The sequence below is a fragment of the Falco peregrinus genome, unplaced genomic scaffold, assembly GCF_023634155.1.
Source record: "Falco peregrinus isolate bFalPer1 unplaced genomic scaffold, bFalPer1.pri scaffold_35, whole genome shotgun sequence".
NCBI classification, from domain to species: Eukaryota; Metazoa; Chordata; class Aves; order Falconiformes; family Falconidae; genus Falco; species Falco peregrinus.
Window position 1 is genome coordinate 2,146,388 of NW_026599603.1, and position 21,390 is coordinate 2,167,777.

General features: G+C 57.2%; 1 protein-coding gene and 1 pseudogene across 1 annotated transcript; both read right to left on the reverse strand.

Moving 5' to 3' along the window:
* LOC129783351 (ankyrin repeat domain-containing protein 26-like) overlaps nt 1-4,246 on the reverse strand; it is a 52,167-nt pseudogene extending 47,921 nt beyond the window's left edge.
* An 8,290-nt stretch (nt 4,247-12,536) lies between these two features.
* Nucleotides 12,537-20,156, reverse strand: LOC129783352 (maestro heat-like repeat family member 5). The gene is made up of 20 exons (XM_055793335.1): nt 20,077-20,156; nt 19,643-19,761; nt 19,073-19,152; nt 18,772-18,897; nt 18,548-18,627; nt 18,311-18,431; nt 17,886-17,978; nt 17,407-17,511; nt 16,796-16,964; nt 16,131-16,228; nt 15,570-15,719; nt 15,219-15,373; nt 14,737-14,881; nt 14,484-14,621; nt 14,105-14,278; nt 13,853-14,008; nt 13,575-13,676; nt 13,194-13,296; nt 12,818-12,877; nt 12,537-12,730 (listed from the first exon to the last, which is right to left on the reverse strand). Exons 1-20 carry the CDS (start codon nt 20,154-20,156, stop codon nt 12,594-12,596), a joined length of 2,391 nt encoding a protein of 796 aa, XP_055649310.1. The 3' UTR covers nt 12,537-12,593.
* Between the last annotated feature and the right edge of the window lie 1,234 nt (nt 20,157-21,390).

Genomic DNA, 21,390 nt, shown 5'->3' on the forward strand with positions numbered 1-21,390 from the left:
CCATGATTCGAACAGCAGCCCACAAATCCCTCAACTAGTTTTGTTCTGCCTGTACTTACGACAGCTACGTTGCTCTCTGTTGTGGGGGAAAGCAGATGACACAGCTTGCCCCTTTGATGCGCAGGGCTGTGTTTCAAAGGACTACGACAAGCCCAGAAATGCACAGCACAGTACGGCTTACGAATCAAGTCAGTATTGCATCACAAACCATAATGCATGTGTCTGTCTGAGAAAACGGGGTTTATGTAGGCACGTGGGAAGTGGGTCTCTTGCTCAAAACCCAGAAAATCCTGTTTAGAAAAATTCATATACTGAAACGATAAGGCAACATACTTCTGGATTTCTCTCTAAATCCCCACGGAGATGTAATTCCCTCACTGCCATGTGAGATCATACAGCTTGAGGCACTTTTCATGTAAAGCCAAGAAAGCTCAGCTCAGAAGGCAAAGATCCTTCTTAAGGGAATGGATCATCTGTAACTACAAGACACCTTCCCGCCCACTGAAACATAGCAGCAGAGTTAAAAGCAGTTTTCAAATTCCAAGTGGAGACATTCAAAGTTTGAAAACTACAGGACATTCTCTTCCTAGCACAAAATAATCAACTTTTTCCCACTTCTCTGCAAACCTTAACCCCAGTGCTTTGTATTTTTCACGCTACAGCACAGAAAGCCAGTACCCACAGTTGCACAAGGACTTCCACTGCCAGTGTGCAAAGCATTGAGGAGTCTGGGCTCAGCCTTGGCAGTACAGGAGTGATCCACCTCAAATGCACTGCACAGTCTGCATCTGGGAGTATCACAGGTCAAATAGTTAATCACTGCTTTTCCTCCCAGTAACAATAAAAATAGAAAAAAAAAAGAAAATCTCCCTACTTCCACGGCTCTTCTTTACAGGCTAGAGGTTTATGGAAGTGATGACCCATTTCACCCAACATACAAGACACCTTTTGAACAATTTTCAGAGCTGTCCAAAAACCCCCAGATCTTACACAACTATCAGTCCAAAGAAAGTACAGAGGTCTCTGCGCTACTGGACACATGCAGGAACACTTGTGTTTACTGGACACCTTTGTAAAGGGAAAAGGCATTACACCAGGGTACCAGACCCTTGCCCAAAAGACTTTTCAAACCACCTGTTTGTTGACGCAGTCACTGCACTTCAACCCTTCCACCCACGACAACATCCTCTCAGGGGGCAGACTTGCCTGCTCTTGATCACAGAATCAGTCAGCAGAGATCATATTGAACCAAGCTAAAAACCAGGCCCAGTCTCTACGTTCACGGTTGGGATACACGGCTCCTATCACAGGGCACACACGGCGGTCCCACCTGAGTTACGTATCTGAAGTTGCATTTCCCATGGGTCAAATATTCCTCTTCAGATCTGCCTTGAAACTGAGGGCTCATGGTCAGTGAGAAGAAGAGAGTTCCTTGCCTCCTGTGCAGTCAGGTCATGTTCCCCTGCTAAAAGCAGCCTACTCATTTGTGTACAATCTGTTAAAAGAATAAAACCAAGTCTGAAGGTTATTCATTTGCTTCCTTAACATCCTACCATTTGCAGCATCCAGCCCGCAGAAGACGACTTCTGACAGAGCAACTTCTCCAAGCAACCTGCTATAAAAGGCAGGTCAACAGAATCACCAACAGCCAGGTCTGTACCCTCAGGGAGAGACTTTCAAAGCCCTTTGGAGGATTGCACTGGATCTGCGTGCTTTAGACCCCACTGCGTGGATTTACTGTTTTACTGGCAAAGGTTTTATGTACCACACATGAACATCTTCAAAACACCTACTGTAATGGTCTCATGCATAAACAGACACAATGATTCTCTAATATCACACAGGAAGCACTCAATGGATGCTCCTACCAAGGCAGTGGCTCCCTTCTGTAGCCACTGAACAAGCAAAAGGATGGATCAGAACGACATTATGAAGCTCTGAAGCAAAATTTCTCTCTTCCTTTAGCTGTAATTTAGAGCTTCATTGAGTGCTGAAGAGTGTCAGCCTGACAGCTCTGAAGCGTGAAGCGCTTGATCCTCTGTGCCAGAACCACACCGGCACTGGCCACACAAGCTGCCTGCGTACTCACAGGGTCAGGGTCAGGGTCAGGGTCTTTACTGCCCTGCCACCGCAACACAGAAGTGAGGAAAGTAAAATGGAGATAGAAGTGTTCTTTCTCCACATAGTTGATGCTGGCAGCTTCTTGCCTCCAGCATTCCTGCACCTCAGGAGCTTGGGAAATGACAACAAATGTGAAACTTCCTGAAAATAATTTGCCTGACACACCACAGTGTAACACTTCCGTATGCCCACACCACACTTCTGGCTCCCAGCTGCTCTCCCGTGCTTCCCTCTAGCTACCTTTGAGGCACCTTTTCCATCTCCTCAGATCTGGCCAGCTGAAGAACACCCAACTCATGGCTCTAACATTCTTCCCCTTCCTCTCAACATCTTCCTGGTGGTCTCAGCTTTCTGCCCTCCAGATTAGGGGTTTATCATAACAGGACAAGTATAGCACTGGGTTGGTTTTTTTTTTTTTCTGTAAGGAAGCCAAATACTTAAAACTCTTTATTAAAATATAAAAATTAAGAGGAAGGGAAAAGCCAAAATGACAGCCAAGTGGAAGTTTCATTTGGTGCTCAAACCACCTGAATACTTATGCTGCAGCTGCAGCCGAAAGCTGGCCCTTAGATGGCTGATCAGGATAAAGCCCCAAATCCTGCCACTAAGGTTTCAAATTATAAAATAATCCACCTAAGGGAGGGCAAAATGGATAAACACAAACATTGCCGTATGTTTACAGGGCCTTCACAGCACAATGGTTCTCTGATGGCACCGAGATCTTAGCAGTATGAAGAATTACAAAGGTCAAGTGCTATTTATAAGCAACGTACCCTTAAATCAACACTAGTGACAAAAGAGCCAAGCACTTGAATTGCAGAACGGCAGGTGATTCGTGACTTTCTCCACAGCTTCTACTACTGATGAAGCTTACAACCACCTCACCATTTGGGAACGACATCCGTTGCTAGTGTTGCTCTGGTTGGAAACTCAGCCAGAAGGAATTTGTCATTACAGGAATTCTCATGCCACTGAACTGGCAGCAAGGTACACAAGCCTCTTAATCCCTTTTTATACTTTTACACTTGTGCCATAAAACCATTCTCCACTCTCCATCTCACCACCTCTCCAAGCAGAAAAGTCCCATCTGCCACACACGTGTCACAAACTACACAGGATATGACACAGGTTTCAAATACATCAGAAAGTATCAAATCAGAAACTTTAAAACATAAAAGAAAATTTAAAAAAGGTGGCAGTGGGAAATTATTTTCTACCTTGATTGTTAGGTTCACAAGCTGCTAGTAGTTAACATTAATGGCTCACTATTTCAAGGTCATGATGGCAACAGTTCTGCAATGTGTGGATATCAGCGAGAGAATTGCTGCCTTGCACCAGTTCAGGTGCTCCACCTATACCTCGTCACAGATTTGAATTTTTTTTTTTTAAATGCTTATCAGGGTAGGATCTGCCTACCAAGACCAGATTTTAAGTGAAGTTACATTATGTTCCTCTTGATTTAAATACAGCAAGATAGCTCCACTGCTACATTCAGCCACAAGAACGTAAACACCTCCAGCTTCATAGACACCCATACATTATTTTTGTAAGGAACAAATGACTAAACATGGAACAATACTATGAAAAAGCAAAAGAATGCACACAATCAGCATTTTCCTATTTGGACCAAAAAAAGAAAATTTCTAACAGCAGATAAGTCTAAATTAAAAATCAGCCACATCCAGATCCCAAATGGGGTAGGGGTTATTGTGTGCCACAGACCTGGACTTGACTGTTGAAGGAAATCACGCACTAAGGAAAATTTGAGGTGGTTCTGCAGAAGTTTAACTAGAGCCTTGGCAACTTGGGACGTGAAAGGTACGTGCGCTATAGTATCACCCACAATAAAGGAAACTAGTCTCGCATTTTGAGTCCAACACCACATCCGCAAACCAAATGAGGCTGCTACATTTGAGGAACACTGATGGAAACCTCACCTGCCATCCCAAAGTTATGCTACGGCATTTCTTCCCTTTTTGCCACTTTCCTCAGCCTTGGTACATCTTTTGCAGAATCTGCAGCAAGGGCCCATAGCTTCTTCCTGTTTCTAACAGTGAATGTCTGGGTTTCACACGTTGGTTTCTTGTGCGGCACCAATAAGACCCAACACTTGCCTTCATAAATGCATCCGTACACTAGGGAAGAAAAGGAAAATTACCAGCCACAACATTGTACTGCCCACAGGGCAACAGTGTGCCTCACTTCGTAAGAGGATTTAAGACAGTAAATAACCCTCAAATATCTTCATAAACAAGCACAATTTAATCATGTGCTTTTAATCTGATTGCTGACACAATCTAACAAGAAGACACATTAAGGGAAGCAGAGCTGTAGTTAAAAAAGTGGGGCTTCTCTTTCCTCTCCTGAGGGTTTACCATCCAGAGCTGGTTCAAGTTCTGAACCTGTAAACCGCTCCCTCACACTTCTATGCTCGCTTTGGGAAACAAAGACGGCTGTTTGAATTCTTTTGCAGGTACAGTCTTTCTTTACTTTTGAGTTGGAATGAAATGAAAAGCTGCCATCAGTCCCACTTATGGCACAGGGACACAACCATGTTCCATGCACATGCCTGCACAGAAACACACGCAGAGGGAAACCATCCCTTGGGTATCAAACACAGAAACAGCACTGAAAACCTTGACTTGTGAGAGTCCCTGCAGCATTCTCCCAGGTCAATACACAGCATGCTTGTGGCAGGATCACCACTGCATGTGCGTCACTTGCTTTCACTTCCATCTTCATCTCTAACCTGGCACTTGCCACCTCCAGACTGCAGCATGCATAAAAGAATTCTGTTTACTAGAAGCACGGCACCGTGTGAACCTTCTGCATGAAGTCCGGTATTTAAAGAAATTGCTATAAAGAATAAAAATCTGCCGGCACCACTGACAGACATACACGCTGTGTTTTCTGAACAGGGCCGATACATTAAACCTGCAAACTAAGGACTGCGACACCTTGCTCCTTGCCCCTCTTCTTTTGCCCTCAGGCTGGTGCAGGAGCTCCTTTCACGAGAGCAGGCACACCACAGAAGCAGCTTTGCCGCCCACTGCCAAAGTCACAGCCTGCTCATCCTGGTCCCTCACCCTGTCTGTGCTGGTCTGTGCCTCTGTTCCCCTTCCTGCCCCTCCACTCCTCTCCCTGTCCCTCTCTCCTGCTGCTGATCCTGTATTCCCTGCGGCACCCCCCTGCCCCTCTGTCTCTGTCCCACTTCATCCCTCTGCCCGCTCCTCGCCAGTCCCTGTCCTTTCTCCATCCCTGCCCAGCCCCTCCCGCTCCCCCTGCCCCTCTGGCCCCCTCCTGTCCCTCTCCGGCCACCCCTCCGCCTTGACCCACGTCTCCCTGTCGCTCGGTGCCTCTCTCCCCCTCGTCCCTGCCCCATGGGGGCTCCGGGGCCAGGAACTGTGCTCGGGCAGCCCCGGGCAGTGGCCATGGGGCCTGCAGGGCCGGGGCTGGGGGCTGGTGTCCCCCAGGGCCCCACTGCAGGGCACCATGCCCCGGGGCATGCTGGGAGCTGTAGGCCGGGGCTGCCCCATGGCCAGGTTGTTCCCAGGGCATGCTGGGAGCTGTAGGCCCGGGGCTGCCCCATGGCCGGGTTGTTCCCAGCGCATGCTGGGAGCTGTCCCATGGCCGGGTTGTTCCCAGGGTGTGCTGGGCGCTGTAGGCCTGGGGCTGCTGGCAGCCATGTTGTTCCCAGGGCATGCTGGGAGCTGTAGGCCTGGAGCTGCCTCATGGCCAGGTTGTTCCCAGGGCATGCTGGGAGCTGTAGGCCCAGGGCTACTGGCAGCCAGGTTGTTCCCAGGGCATGCTGGGAGCTGTAGGCCCAGGGCTGCCCCATGGCCATGTTGTTCCCAGGGCATGCTGGGAGCTGTAGGCCCAGGGCTGCCCCATAGCCAGGTTGTTCCCAGGGCATGCTGGGAGCTGTAGGCCCAGGGCGGCCCCATAGCCAGGTTGTTCCCGGGGCATGCTGAGAGCTGTAGGCCCAGGGCTGCCCCATGGCCAGGTTGTTCCCGGGGCATGCTGGGAGCTGTAGGCCCAGGGCTGCCCCATAGCCAGGTTGTTCCCAGGGCATGCTGGGAGCTGTAGGCCCAGGGCTGCCCCATGGCCATATTTTTCCCAGGGCATGCTGGGAGCTGTAGGCCCAGGGCTGCCCCATGGCCAGGTTGTTCCCAGGGCATGCTGGGAGCTGTAGGCCCAGGGCTGCCCCATGGCTGAGTTGTTCCCGGGGCATGCTGGGAGCTGTAGGCCCAGGGCTGCCCCATGGCCATGTTTTTCCCAGGGCATGCTGGGAGCTGTAGGCCCAGGGCTGCCCCATAGCCATGTTTTTCCCAGGGCATGCTGGGAGCTGTAGGCCCAGGGCTGCCCCATGGCCAGGTTGTTCCCAGGGCATGCTGGGAGCTGTAGGCCCAGGGCTGCCCCATAGCCAGGTTGTTCCCAGGGCATGCTGGGAGCTGTAGGCCCAGGGCTGCCCCATGGCCGAGTTGTTCCCAGGGCATGCTGGGAGCTGTAGGCCCGGGGCTGCTGGCAGCCTTGTTGTTCCCAGGGCATGCTGGGAGCTGTAGGCCCAGGGCTGCCCCATAGCCAGGTTGTTCCCAGGGCATGCTGGGAGCTGTAGGCCCAGGGCTGCCCCATGGCCATATTTTTCCCAGGGCATGCTGGGAGCTGTAGGCCCAGGGCTGCCCCATAGCCAGGTTGTTCCCAGGGCATGCTGGGAGCTGTAGGCCCAGGGCTGCCCCATGGCCATGTTTTTCCCAGGGCATGCTGGGAGCTGTAGGCCCAGGGCTGCCCCATAGCCATGTTTTTCCCAGGGCATGCTGGGAGCTGTAGGCCCAGGGCTGCCCCATGGCCAGGTTGTTCCCAGGGCATGCTGGGAGCTGTAGGCCCAGGGCTGCCCCATAGCCAGGTTGTTCCCAGGGCATGCTGGGAGCTGTAGGCCCAGGGCTGCCCCATGGCCGAGTTGTTCCCAGGGCATGCTGGGAGCTGTAGGCCCGGGGCTGCTGGCAGCCTTGTTGTTCCCAGGGCATGCTGGGAGCTGTAGGCCCAGGGCTGCCCCATAGCCAGGTTGTTCCCAGGGCATGCTGGGAGCTGTAGGCCCAGGGCTGCCCCATGGCCATATTTTTCCCAGGGCATGCTGGGAGCTGTAGGCCCAGGGCTGCCCCATAGCCAGGTTGTTCCCAGGGCATGCTGGGAGCTGTAGGCCCAGGGCTGCCCCATGGCCATGTTTTTCCCAGGGCATGCTGGGAGCTGTAGGCCCAGGGCTGCCCCATAGCCATGTTTTTCCCAGGGCATGCTGGGAGCTGTAGGCCCAGGGCTGCCCCATGGCCAGGTTGTTCCCAGGGCATGCTGGGAGCTGTAGGCCCAGGGCTGCCCCATAGCCAGGTTGTTCCCAGGGCATGCTGGGAGCTGTAGGCCCAGGGCTGCCCCATGGCCGAGTTGTTCCCAGGGCATGCTGGGAGCTGTAGGCCCGGGGCTGCTGGCAGCCTTGTTGTTCCCAGGGCATGCTGGGAGCTGTAGGCCCAGGGCTGCCCCATAGCCAGGTTGTTCCCAGGGCATGCTGGGAGCTGTAGGCCCAGGGCTGCCCCATGGCCATATTTTTCCCAGGGCATGCTGGGAGCTGTAGGCCCAGGGCGGCCCCATAGCCAGGTTGTTCCCAGGGCATGCTGGGAGCTGTAGGCCCAGGGCTGCCCCATGGCCATATTTTTCCCAGGGCATGCTGGGAGCTGTAGGCCCAGGGCTGCCCCATAGCCAGGTTGTTCCCAGGGCATGCTGGGAGCTGTAGGCCCAGGGCTGCCCCATGGCCATGTTTTTCCCAGGGCATGCTGGGAGCTGTAGGCCCAGGGCTGCCCCATGGCCATATTTTTCCCAGGGCATGCTGGGAGCTGTAGGCCCAGGGCTGCCCCATAGCCAGGTTGTTCCCAGGGCATGCTGGGAGCTGTAGGCCCAGGGCTGCCCCATGGCCATGTTTTTCCCAGGGCATGCTGGGAGCTGTAGGCCCAGGGCTGCCCCATGGCCATGTTTTTCCCAGGGCATGCTGGGAGCTGTAGGCCCAGGGCTGCCCCATGGCCAGGTTGTTCCCAGGGCATGCTGGGAGCTGTAGGCCCAGGGCTGCCCCATAGCCAGGTTGTTCCCAGGGCATGCTGGGAGCTGTAGGCCCAGGGCTGCCCCATGGCCGAGTTGTTCCCAGGGCATGCTGGGAGCTGTAGGCCCGGGGCTGCTGGCAGCCTTGTTGTTCCCAGGGCATGCTGGGAGCTGTAGGCCCAGGGCTGCCCCATGGCCAGGTTGTTCCCGGGGCATGCTGAGAGCTGTAGGCCCAGGGCTGCCCCATGGCCAGGTTGTTCCCGGGGCATGCTGGGAGCTGCCATTGCCCACCCTCACCCTCCTGGCAGCCATGTTGGGCTGGGCAGGCACAGCCTGTGCTGGGGCTGTGGCCGGGCTGAGGGGACCTGTGGCCGGCCGTGGGATGAGGGATGCTCTTGGGCTGGCACAGGGGTGTCTGCTGCCTGCTGGCTGCCCGGGGGTTCTGTGGGGAGGCTCCAACCCCCTGGAGTGCCAGGCCCCGGGGCAGCTGGAGTCAGGCCCGGCCGGGGCAGCCCTGGGGGTGAGCTGAGAGCTAAGGAGGGAAAGAGGCCCCGGAGCCACCCCGGCGTTTGTAGTTCCTGCAGGAATAGGGCTAGCGTGTTTTTCTGCTGACTCCGACAGGGCTCTGGCTACACCTGCCCTGCTGAGGGACTGGCAATATGCAGCTGCCTGGGAGAGTCACCAGACGGAGTATGAGTGCTCAAGCCTTGTTTCCCTTGCTGGAAAACACTCCATTCTTAAATACAGCCTGTCAGCGGCGAGATCCAGGCAGTCGGGATTGCTTCCTGTAGGGAGCAGCCTGGTGACTTGAGGCTGCTGCCTTCAGTGGCAGAGCTGGACACTTCTCGCTGACAGGATTAAGTTATAAAGAATCACTAGGAGAGGCTGCAGCTAAAGCAGTGATTAACTCCACCTATTGAATAAGCTCAGTAAGGGGTGGCAAGCTTTCTGAGGTACCTGGGCTATACCAATAGACGAGGGTAGTGGGGTAACGGTGTGTTGCCTTCAAGACCATACAGCACAGAGAATAAATGAAGTTCTATAACAACAAGTAGAGTGCAGGTGCCCCAGGAAAGTTCAGCTGAAGTTCACCAGGTTGTTGACCACCAACGATCTCTAAAGACCCCAAGAAAGGCCCCCAGGAACAAAGTGACATATGCAAGTGCCTTATGCATATGTAAATAATTTTGAGGAAGTAGGTAGTACAAAGTACATCTTCCCATCTGAACATGCTCAGAAAGGACCCTGAGGGGCTGGATATTGAACGGTGGAGCGTGTTGATGGGTCGTAGCTTGGTTTTTTTCCTTCTCACGCAAAATTTCATTTTGTTTTGTGGGTAAGCAAAACTGCATATTGCAATGTGTTTCCTTGATTGGTAGTTTTTGCATAACACGTGGGATCTGCAGACCTGCAAACCTGTTATGCAAACGTGTTATGCAGTTTAAACCCTGGTGCCTGGATACCCCAACAAGGACACATGCCTGGAATAAGGGTTCGCAAGTCTGGGGTATGCCATGGTTCTATTCCACGATTCACAACAAATCGCTCATGAACATTTCCTGAGTGGAGTGTTCTGATGGGGTGGGGGATTTATTCCCATGTTTCAACTCTGTTATCTAGTTTGGACTAAAATGTTTAAGGCACCAAGCCCATACCCCATTTATTATCCATTTGAATATGCCAACCTGGGGATAACATGCCTTTCTATTTGTGGTGTATGGATTCACCGTGGGGTCTCAATACATACTGGATCCCCCCTTTGCAAGGGGCACAGATCCCCTGCCCAGCAGGCAGCTCGTTGAGGGGCCCACCAGGACCTTCTCTGCCAAGCTGCTTTCCAGCAAGGTGGCCCCCGCCTGTGCCAGGGCCTGGGCTTGTTCATCCCCAGGGGCCAGAGTTGGCACTTGTTGGACCTGATGAGGTTCCTGCTGGCCCCTTTCTCTAGCCCAGCTGGGTCCCCACCTCCCAGCACACCCACTGTGGTACCAGACACCCCCACCCCCCATTTTGTGGGTGCCAGCAGTGCCCAATGCCAGACCATCCCCACTGGGTTCAGGCACTGAGGGTGAAGCAGCCCCAGCTGCGGGATGGATGGATGAGCTCCACAGATAGATCCATGGATAGAGGAAAGATTTAACATTTCAGATGAGGGGGCAGGCCAGGGGGGTCCCAGCCCTGCACCCCACCAGCTGCTCACTGGCAGGGGAACCCACTGCTCTTGTGGGAGCAGCGCTGCCACCACGGGGCTTGCAGAAACAGACACAATGGAGCCGGCAGTGGCATCTCCACCAAGCCTTTGGGCAGCCCCACAGGTGGGAGCAGCCCTCCTGCAGGCACAGTCCTGCCCGGCACAGTCCTGAGGCTGCCTGCCCACGTGCCCTGCCCACGGGGACATGGTGCTGGGGCCTGGGCTCTGCTGGGGTGCTGCTGCCTGGCCCCACGTGGATGGCGCTGCCCAGGCCCATGGAGCTGATTCTGTCTGGTGTCATGGGGCTCCTCTTCCTCATCCCCATTGGGCTCCTTCTGCCCACCTGCACAGGGCTGCTTCTGCTTGGCCCCGTGTCCTCCCCTTGGCCTTTGTCCCCATCTGCCATCTTCTCCATGTGCGCATCTGCCCCCAGCAGCTCCACTCGAAGGACCTGGGGCCACCCTCTGGCCTCCAGCAGCCCTGGCTAGAGCTGCTCCTCTTTCCTGCTGCTCCTCTTTCCTGGCAGGGGGGAGGGAGACAGCTGTGGGGTGGTGGTGTGCGTGGTGTGTGTCCCACTACAGACCGCCTCTTGCCACTTGGCCATCATTACTTGCAGAAACTTTTGGTACTGCCTGGTCACTATACGGGTGTCCTGGACGATATGGATGAGCTCCCCAGTGAGGTTCTGTGTGACCATGGCCATGGCTGAGGGGCTGCCGGGGGTGGCTCCACATCGATGGGGCTCTACACACTGTCCCTGCCATCCAATGGGGAACTCCTCATGCTTTGGCATCCCTGCCACCCACAAGGAATTCCTCCTCTGGCAGCTCCAGGGAGAGGCCCTGGCCAAGGGCAATTCCCAGCTTCCCACTGGCACCCAGGTTGCCCTGATGGACCAGGAAGGTGCAGTGCCGGGCAGTGCCACTGGCTCTGCCATCACACCAGGCCAGTGGTGTGGGACACAGTAGAGGGAGCCCAGGTAGAACGGCCAGTGCATGACAGGGAGGGCAGCAGGGCCTGTGCAGACTGGTGCTCCCTTGGCAGAACATCTGCGCTCGCCCTGCGGTAGAGGATGGGGAAGAGAGAGAAGGCTGTTGCCCTGCAGTGCTCATGCACATGTGCAAGCCCACGTGTGCAGGTCCAACTTCTGTTAGTGAGGACTGGCAGGTTTCTTGGACAGGCACTGGGAAGGCAGTCAGGTGTCGGGTGGCCTGAGGGTCCTGACCTCTTCTTCCTCAGCCAAAGTGCCGCGAGTCCCAGAATCACACAATGGTCGTTGTTGGAGGGAACCTCTGGAGATTATCCAGTCCAACGCCCTGCAAAAGCAGGCTGTGCTAGAGCAGGTTGCACAAAATCCTGTGCAGGTGGTGCTGCAATGTCTCCAGAGGCCTCTCTGGGCAGCCGGTGCCAGTGATCTTAAGCTGGAGTGCTGTGCAAGGGTCCCTGTGCTGGTGGGGGGCAGTGCCTGGGCTAGCTGCAACATCAAGGCACTGCAAAGGGGCAAGGAGATGATGAGCACAAGCCCATGCCACGCTCCCTGCCTCCCCGCATGACAGTGCCTGTTGCCAGGTCCCTGATGGCTGTGGAGGCCACCTGGCATTGGGCACCCTCTACCCTGCAGTGCGCTGGAGCTGTCTTTGCCCTGGAGCTGTCTTAGGCTCGCGCTAGTCCACCCAGGTCCTGAGACCTTCCTTGCACCCCAGACCCCTCTGCAGAGCCTCAAGCACTCAAAGGAAGCCCGCTGGACTGGGGGCCTGGTCCCTAGACTTGACCATTCCACTCGAGTCCCCGCGGCACTCCTCCATAGGTGTCTGTAATGCCCCAGAGCCTTCTGTTGCTCGACTAGCCAGACCTTGGGAGCCCTCCCGAGGCAGTCATGGTGACCCAGGCACTCTGTTTGTCCCCCCGTCCCTCAGGGAGCCCTGCAGGGTCCCTCTGGCCCCCTTAGCACCTCTGTACTCTGCATGGAAACCTTCCCGAGTGCATCATGGTGCAGGGATGTGGCAGTGCAGTAGAAGCAGATACTGTGGTGTCGCTGGGGTGCCCGGAGAACTACAAGGAGGTCAGAGCTGGGACCACCCATCCCATGCCCTCTCCTCGCTGCCCGTCAGTTCTACTTGGGAAAGACACCCTGGGTTCAGGCTTCTTGTTCCAGCTTTATTGAATTGCAGCCGTTCTCTGGAGAAGAGCTGCACCTCTGCCTGGCTTAGCAGCACCAGCAGCACAGTGATCGCAGGGTGCATCGTGACGTTTGCCGCACCCTTGGAGTGCTCAGGATGGAGGTGGTCTGAGCTGCCAGGGAACAGATGGAGGGTTCATTGTCTTCCTCCAAGGTCTGAAGGGCTGTGATGGAAAGAAACGGAGCAGAGATGAACTGCCGTGTCTGCGAAAACCACCGGGCATCCCCTCCAGCCCATGCTCCCTACTCACTGTGGCAGATCTCAGCCAGCTTCTCCTCCCTTTGGTCCTTCAGGAGCTGCCCAGCAAGCCCTAGGGACAGAGCTTCATCAGACCCGCCACTCCCCAGCATGCTCCCAGCAGCACAGCCCCCAGCGCAGCTGGCTGGGCTGCATGCCCTCCTCCCCCTCACCAGGCTGACCCCAGGGAAGAGCAGTAGCTGAGGCGGGTGGGACTGAGCAAGGCAGCCACCGAGCCCACCTGCATGGTCAAGGGTGGGAGAGAGAGGCCAAGGCCCTGCACGGGGCAGCCGAGGCTCTGGCAGACACCGGGCTGCTCCTTGCTGCCGGTGCAGCGGCGGGACTGGGGCTGGGCTGCCAAAAGCGGGACCCTGGGGGCTGTGGCTCACCGATGAACCTGACGGCCGTTGCTCGCAAGGTGGCCTGAGCATCCTCCAGGTACGGCAGGCTCTGATTCAAGTACTCTTCGGTCCTGCGCCTGTCCCGCTGTAGCTGGAGAGAGCACAAGGGTATGGGCATGTCACACAGCCTCCCCAGCTGGCCGGAGCAGTCCCGCCTGCCAGCACCCGCCGCTGCCCAGAGCCCTCCCTCCCGCTGGGTGCGGGGAGAGGGGTGTGGAGAAGAGCGCTTGGAGCTCTCTTCTCGAGGACAGGGAACAAGGATGCAGCTCCAGGCTGTGGGCTGCGGGCTGCAGCAGGGCAGGTGAGGCACAGCTGCAGAGCACGCAGGGCAGACCCGTGGCGCAGCGCTCCTCCAGTGGTTGTCCTCACCAAGCACTCTGCAATCCTCCATGTCTGATGGCTCTGCAGCAGGTGTTTGAGCTTTTTCCACTTGAGGAGCTCTGCTGCAGCGAGGAGGGCTTCCCTGGAGGCCTGCAGAACAGCAGAAACTGGGAGATGGCACCACGGCCTGGGGAAGGAGACCTGGCATCTCCCTGCCTTTTCCTTTCTTCCTGGGGTCATCCCACCCTTAGGAAGCTGGGAGGTACCCTGGCCCAAACATCTCAGGTTTTCATCCCTACATCACTGCTTAGCTTTGGAATCTGTACCTTGGCCACGCTGTGGATTTGGTCACTCATGTGAAAGATGAGAGGGAGCAAGCCCATTTCCACTTTTGTCTTCATCTGCCTCTTGTTCTTCCTCACCACAGTCTTCATTAGGTCTCTGAAGAGGCTGATGGAGAGCTCTCTCACCTCGCCGAAGCCCTGGTAGAGAGAAGCAGAGTAGGACTTGCGTCCTTGTAGGTAGCTGTCCCCGACCAGCGCCTGGACACAAGGCTTGGGCTCCCCTATCAGCCTTACCGCAGCAAAGAGGGGCAGGAGCTTCTCCATCAGCTGGACAGCGATGGGGCTGGCCTTTGTCTTCAGGTGACCTATGACGTTTCGCGAGACCACCAGGGACTTCATCTTGATATTTGTGTTGCCGTCCTCCAGGACCTTCATCATGTCTGGCATGAAGACCTTCATTTTTCTTGCCTGCATGAAAGACAGAGCTTCTGTTTCCTGAAAAGGACTATGCCCAGCAAGCTCCCCAGGCAGCCACCAGGCCCCACCATGGCCAGGAGGGCCTTTGGAGCAGTCACCCAACCTCCTGACTCCCAGCCAAGGCCAATCCACCAGCTTATCCGCTGCCCCAGCCCCTGGCTGCCAATATGGCTCCCTTTGATGATGCCCTGCTCACCATCTCAGCTCTCTCTGACAGCGTCATGAGGCTCCTGAGCACCAATGAGAGCACTGCTGGGCTTGGATCCCTCAGAAACCTCAAGACTTTGTACATTGGAGAGAATTCCTCATCCTCCAAATCAGTGCAGGTCAGCAGCTGAAAGAAAGCCAGCGGTGAGTGACCAGAAGAGCCAGCATGACTCCCCACACCGCGCAGCTGTTCCCATCAGCAGCTGAGGACAAGAGCACTGGGGCTTCTTCTGGTAACTCACAGCCAAGCGAACGAAACAGGTGTCCTCCTGGTATGTGTAGAAGAGCCTGTTTTGCCGGTCCTGGAGTTTGATGAACAGCTCCTTCAGAACCTTCTCCAAGGTCTGGGCTGTGGAGAGCATCACCTCCCACAGTGCCAGGGCAGTGCTGCAAGCCAGAGCGTTCTGTCAGCAGGGTGACCCCATCCCCAGCAGTGTGGCCTGGGCCAGCCCTGCATAACACAGACCCTCCTCCCTGGGCAGGCAGGAGAGGGCTGAGGTGCTGTGCTCCCCATGGGGTGGGACAGAGGGTGGTGGCGAGGCTCTGGGCTGGCTTTGGTGCTGGGGACGCGGCCAGCCCACCAGGGCTGGAATGGGTGCTGGGACGGGGGAAGGGCCCCGCTCCTCGGGGGTGTCCTGCGGTACTCCTTGGGTCTGGCAGCCAGAGAGTCTCCGGGTCCCTCTCACCACTAGGAGCAAGCCCTCCTGGCTGTCAGGACCGCTACCTGTCTCCTCGTGGAGCGATCTTCAGCAGCGTGGTGACAACATCCCCAGGGCACTGGTTAGCCATCAGGAGCAGCAGTGACTCCATGCTACGCTGGCCTGACTCCATGGTCACGTATTCCCAGGATTCATAGATGCAGCTCATGATCTTTGGCACCTGGAGGGGACACAAGTGATGGTGGTGCTGCCACTGGAGGGCAGCCATTGCCCCAGCTGCCCTTGCCATCCCTCTCCTGCCTTAAGGTGGCTTCAGGTGCCTGAGACACCTGGCTTTGGGCGGGAGGCAGGGATGGAGGGAGGAACAAGGCGGGCCAGGGCTGAAGGACAGGGTAATCCAGCCACAGGCCACTTACATCTGTCAGCCAGACGTGAGGGTCTGCCATGACCACGTCCATCACACTGCTGCCCAGCGGCTTTTTCTTGGCATTTAATTCTCTCAGGGTATCAATGATTGTGAGGACGATGTCTGTCCTCTCAGATGGTTGAAGGTATTTTGCAAAGGCCTATGGCAGGAAGGAAGGGAGTGAAGAATGTCACGTTGAGCGCCCTGATGGTGCTGCTAAGCTGGACAGTGCGAGCAGCCCTGGTGAGAGATGCACAGCAGTGCTGGTAGCAGAGGCTGCAGTCACTGCATGGGGGAGGATGAGAAGAGAGGGCCCCCAGGGTGAGGGAGGAGGCTTGGGCTCTGGGGCACAGTGTGCTGGCCCTACAGAGAACCAGGGCCTGCTGTTGGCCAGGCGGAAAATGCTGCTTGGGCACTGGAGTGCAGCCCTCGCGTTGTCCCTGCTTGGGGACAGCAGAAACCCTGCTGAGAGCAGGGACAGGGAGGCCACGCCAGCCCCGCTCATTTTGGATGCCTTCTCACACAAGAGCCCTGCTGATGCCACAGGCAAGGCACGGGGGCAGCTCCTTACCATGGCAAAGTCTCTGGCGGTGGGTGAACAGCACAAGGAGGTGGTCTCGGCTTCCCAAGCCGCTGGCAGCTGTGCATTCTCCTCCGACAGTGTCGTGCCTAAAGAGCAGGGCAAACACAGGAGAGTGCGTGAGACCCAGCTGCTTTGCCAGCAAGCTTACCAGCTCCTGAGAAGAGCTTTGATCTAGGAATGGCTGAGAAGGGAGGTGATGACCCACAGTGAAAGGAGGAGGTGGTGGAGAGAGATGTAAATGAAAGGGTGACCTGCCTCCCGTGTATTTATGCCAATGCTCCTGGCCTGGTCAACTCCAAGGACCTAGAGCTCTGCATGCAGTCCCACAGTTAAACTGTGGTTGGAATAACAGTGACGTGGGGTACGGCTCGCATGGATGGAGTGCTGTGGGGCAGTGGTACAAGCTCTTCAAGGAAGAGGGGATGAGGAGTGGGGCTGCCTCCTGAGTGAAGGAGCAGCTCAGCTCCACGGGACGATCAGCTGTGTGGGACACAGCGTGGGTCAGGAGCAGGGGAGAGGCGGTGCTGGTGACATGGTGGTGCCTCCAGCAAGCACAGGAAGGGCCCGCCACAACGCGCAGGAAGACAAGCAGACGGCTCGATTGATGTCGTTGTGCAGGGGTGGGGGAGGCAGCCCACCACTGCTTCTCTTACGTTTTTGCTGGCGGGTGAATAGGAAAAGGGAGAAAAGGGCATCCAAAGCCACACGGCTGGTCTTTTCTTCCCCAGATGACACGAGCAGGAGGAGACGTCCAAGCAGCTGCCCGAGGACTGGGATGAGGATCTCTCTGCAGGAGGCATGTCTGTCCTCATTTTGAGCAGCCTGGGTGAGGGAGGCAGAAGAGCAGAAGGGCTGAGGGCAGGCGCCTGGGGCCAGAGCCCCGGCCCCAAGAGCATGGCCAGGGCTGGACCCAGGTGTGCCAGAGCTTTGCAGGACCATGCTGGCCACGGCTCCCAAAGCAGCTAGCTGGGTGGCAGCCCCGCACAGGGAGAGCTGCCAGGCCTGGGCTCCCACCATGTTCCTTGGGCAGTCCCATCCCACCCAACACAGGACTGGGGGCAAAGCTGGCTCCTGGCAAAGAGGGGGCTGGGGAGAGAAGCCCATGGGAAACAGAGGCACCAAGACCCCCACTTCAGCACAGAGGCTGGCAGAGCACCCAGACCTGTGCCCAGGCTTGCCCTGCAGGCACCTCAAAGCTGCCAGCTGTGCTGGCGCGCAGGGAATGGGAGGTGGCCTGGCTGGAGAGTACCTGGTCCTTCCATACCTCCAGCGAGGAATAGCTGGCCAGCAAATGGCTCAGCATCCTAATCCTGCCCACGGTCCTCTCAAGCACAGCTGGTCTCTCAGAGCTGGTGAAAGCCAACAGCACCTTGGAAGAGAAAAGCTGCTGGTGTGCCTTGCAGCTCCAGGGCTGGACTTGCACAGTCCATCAATGCTTCCTCTGATCTGGGGCAAAGCCTGTAGTGGCGTTCCTGCCCCTAGGGTCCTTCACAGGCTTTGGACAAATGCCCCGAGCCTGCCTTGTGGCCAGGCAGGAAGGCAGATGCCACCCACTGCAGCCGCTGTGCTACAGAAGAGCCTGGTGGGTAGCCCCCGGTTACCCAAGGCAGGTGCGCACCCTCCCTGCCATGCTGTCTCTCTGCATGGCGCTGGCGTGGGGACCACCCACTCAGGAGTGGGCACCCCCTTCCCTCCAGGGTGAGGAATGGCCCCTGTGAAGCCCACTCTTGGCCCATGCCAGACCTGAAAGATACTCTGCAAGTTCTCCTTGCTGACTCTGGAGGCAGGAGAGCTGAGCACCATTGTCTCCAGCATGGTGTCCATGGCATTCAGGGTCTGCAGAGAGGACAAAGAGTTGTGGCAGCGATTCTACTGTTCCTCCACCCCCAGGAGACTGATCTGAACTCCCAGAGCCACGGCAGGAGTCCCACACGGCCTCGCAGTTTCCAGGAGAGACCCAGGGGCAGACAGTGTGCTGCCGACAGAGCAACCTGTGGCATTGGATGGGGCCAGGCCCACGGGAAGGGCACAAAGGGACGAGGGTGGGAAAGCAAAGGCAAGAGCCTGCCCTGCCTCAGATCTCTGGTTGTATGGCAGCACAGGGTTATCAGGGAGCAGCCCAGAGGGACTGGGCGCTCCTGCAGGTCCCTGAAGTACCCAGCACGTACCCTGAAGTAGAGGGAAGTGTCCAGTCCCTCCATTTCCTCTGCTGGAGGAAGCCCCAAGACACTCAAGCAGCAGGCATGTAGACTGCTTTTCTCTTTGCCCTCCAGCACCGTCTGCACTGAGCTGCAAAGAGAGAGAGGGGCCAGTTGGACACCGATGCTGGGAGCAGTGCCTCGAGGCCTCGCGCGGGTGCACACAGGCCTCTGAGGAAGGGGTCCCCAGCAGGGATGGGTAGGTACCTCAATTCGGCGATGGCAAGCATGGCAAGTTGCCGCACTGCTGTGCGCAGCTGGTCCCTGGGCTCTTGTTCCACCAGCTCCTACAGAGCACAACCGAGATGGGACCTGGCAGCTGCCAGCACCCAGCACCACCAGCCCCTTGCCGTGGCCAAGCATTGTCCTCACAGGGTGCCAGTGCCGGGGGTCCTTGCCCCCTTCCCTAGAGCCACCGGGTGTCCCCTCACCTTGACCTTCTCTGCCAGCTCGTATCCGTGGCAGAAGATATCCAGGCCCTGTGACAAGCCATGGTGCTTGGCGGTTCTGCACAGGCTGCAGATGCTCTCAAGAAACTTCATCTTCTGGCCCTCCTCCTGGCAGCGGGGGGACAGAGAGACAAACGGGGAGTGTGAGAGGGGGGACACAGGGGCAGCAGCACCACAGCACTGGGGGTGCAGGAGAGCTGGCAGAAGCAGCTCTGCCCAGCCCGGCAGCAGAGCCCCTGTCTGCCGAGGCTGGCACAGCCACATTCGGAAGGGCCGTGGTTACCTTTTCTGGGCTGCTGGCAAAGGCTTGGATGAAGTCCACGCTTTGCTTCTCCTGTGTGTACACAGGCAACCAGCTGGCATCTAATAAAGGGGGAGAGCAGGGAGGGCTGTAGAGAGGCTGCGGGTGGCAGGAGAGCAGAGGAAGATGTGCCCTGGGTCCAGCCCGTGCCCACTCCCCTGGCCCAGTCATCCCGTGTGTGTCAGGGCTGGAGGGTGCCTGGCAAATGGGCTGTGATGCTGGGGCACAGTGCGGTGGGGAAAGCCCCGGTGCCCAGGGCTGAGGAACTGGCTTGCAGACGGGCAGGAGAGGTCCCCATCCCACAGCACCGCTGCCTCTGGCTGCCTGTGCCCCAGGCCAGGAGCTGGGTCCCCCCCTCTGCTCTCTCCCTCCTTGGGACAGGCTGTGCTGGGGCCACTTCCAGCGCTGAGCAGCCCTGTCACCCAGGCAGCATCGTGTCCCCAAGCCATGGGACCCCTGCTGCCAGTGTGCCACGGAAAGATTATCATGGCATTGAGCATGGGGCGCTCGCTGGCCTCAGCCCTGCCCAGGCCGAGAGGGCCCCTCACTCACCAGTCACCAGTGGCTGGACCACGCACACCTCGTGGGGCTCCGGTGGAGACCTGCTCTCCTGGGGAGCCCCATCCTTCTCCCAGGCTACACTGGGGAATCTGGGGGATCTCCTCATCATCCTGCAGGACAGAAAGGGGTAGGTGTGGGGAAAAGGGAAGCTTTGGCGAGACGCCTGGGCGCCTTGGGGCTGCTGGGTGCAGCAGGGAGAGACGTGGGCTGTGCTCGGGGGCTCCTCGCCCGCTCCATGCTCCTGCCCTGTCCCGTTGCTGTCCTGATGGAAACCGTGGGCTGGGGCCACGGCCGTGGTGAGTACATGCACTGCAGTGTGGTGTCACCAGATGAGGTCACAAAGACCTCACTGTGACCCACTGGCCCAGGAGGGAGGGGCCCGGAGCCCCCGGGGGGGGGCATGGGGCTGGTTCAGCCGTGGGCACCTGGGTGCTCTCGGGGTGCCTCCAGGCCCCTCCTTGACCTCCAGTGTATCCCAGAGCCCCTTGCTCAGACGCCCCGGCATGCCCGCCAGGAAAAGGCCTTTGAGATCACCAAGTCTAACCATTAACTTGATGGTCTGCCAAGTCCATCACTCAAGCATGGCCCTAAGCACTACATCTAGGTGGGTTTTTAAACACCTCCAGGGATGGTGTTTCCACCACCTCCCTGTGCAGCCTGTTCCAATGCTTGACCAACCAGTCAGTGAAGACATTTTTCCTAACATCCAATCTAAACCTCCCCTGGCATACCTTGAGGCCATTTCCTCTTGTCCTATTGCTTGTTACCTGGGAGAAGAGACCAAACCAACCCCCACCGGCCTGCAGCCTCCTTTCAGGTAGCTGTAGAGAGTCTGAAGGTCCACCCTCAGCCTCCTCTTCTGCAGGCTAAACACCGCCAGCTCCCTCAGCCGCTCCCCATCAGACTTGTGCTTGATTCACCAGCTTCACTGCCCGTCTTCGGGCACGCTCCAGCACCTCGGCGCCTTCCCTGTAGTGAGTGGCTCAAAACGGAACACAGCGCTTGAGGTGCGGCCTTGGCGGTGCTGAGTACAGGAAGACAATCACTGCCCTGGTCCTGCTGGCCACACTTTTTCGACACACACTGGGATGCTGTTGGCCTTCTTGACCACCTGGGCTCACTGCTGGCTCACGGTCAGCCAGCTGTCCCCCAGCACCCCCAGGTCCTTTTTGTCCAGGCAGCTTTCCCAAGCCTGTATGTAACATTGTGGGAGGAGGTTGTTGTGACCCAAGGGCAGGACTCAGCATTCTCTGTGTTGAACGTCATACAATTGGCCTTGGCCCACGGATCTCCTGTCCAGGTCCCTCTGAAGAGCCTTCCTACCCTTAGGCAGATCAACATCCCCTGGCCCAGCTTGCCGAGGGTGCACTCGATCCCCTCGTCTACATTGTCGATAAAGATACCCATTGGCACTGCTGTTCCCCTGGCCTGGCAGCCTTTCCTCGGGCCGCCTGCTCTGCTTTGTGGGTGCCGAGTGCCTGTGCCTGGGGTGTGGGTGGCCTGTCCCGGGGTGTGGGGACCTCTCCCTCAGGACAGCAGCCTCCTCTTGTTACCCAGCCTCTCTGCCTGGGTCTGCAGCCTTTGAGTCGGTGCTGGCTTCACCCCAGTGTAACACCAGGTGCCTGCCAGCACATCTCTATCACTCTCCCCCCCAGCTGGACAGGGGAGAGGAAAGGCAACAAAAGACTTGCGGGCCAAGAGAAGGACAGGGAGAGATCGTGCACCCATTACCATCACAG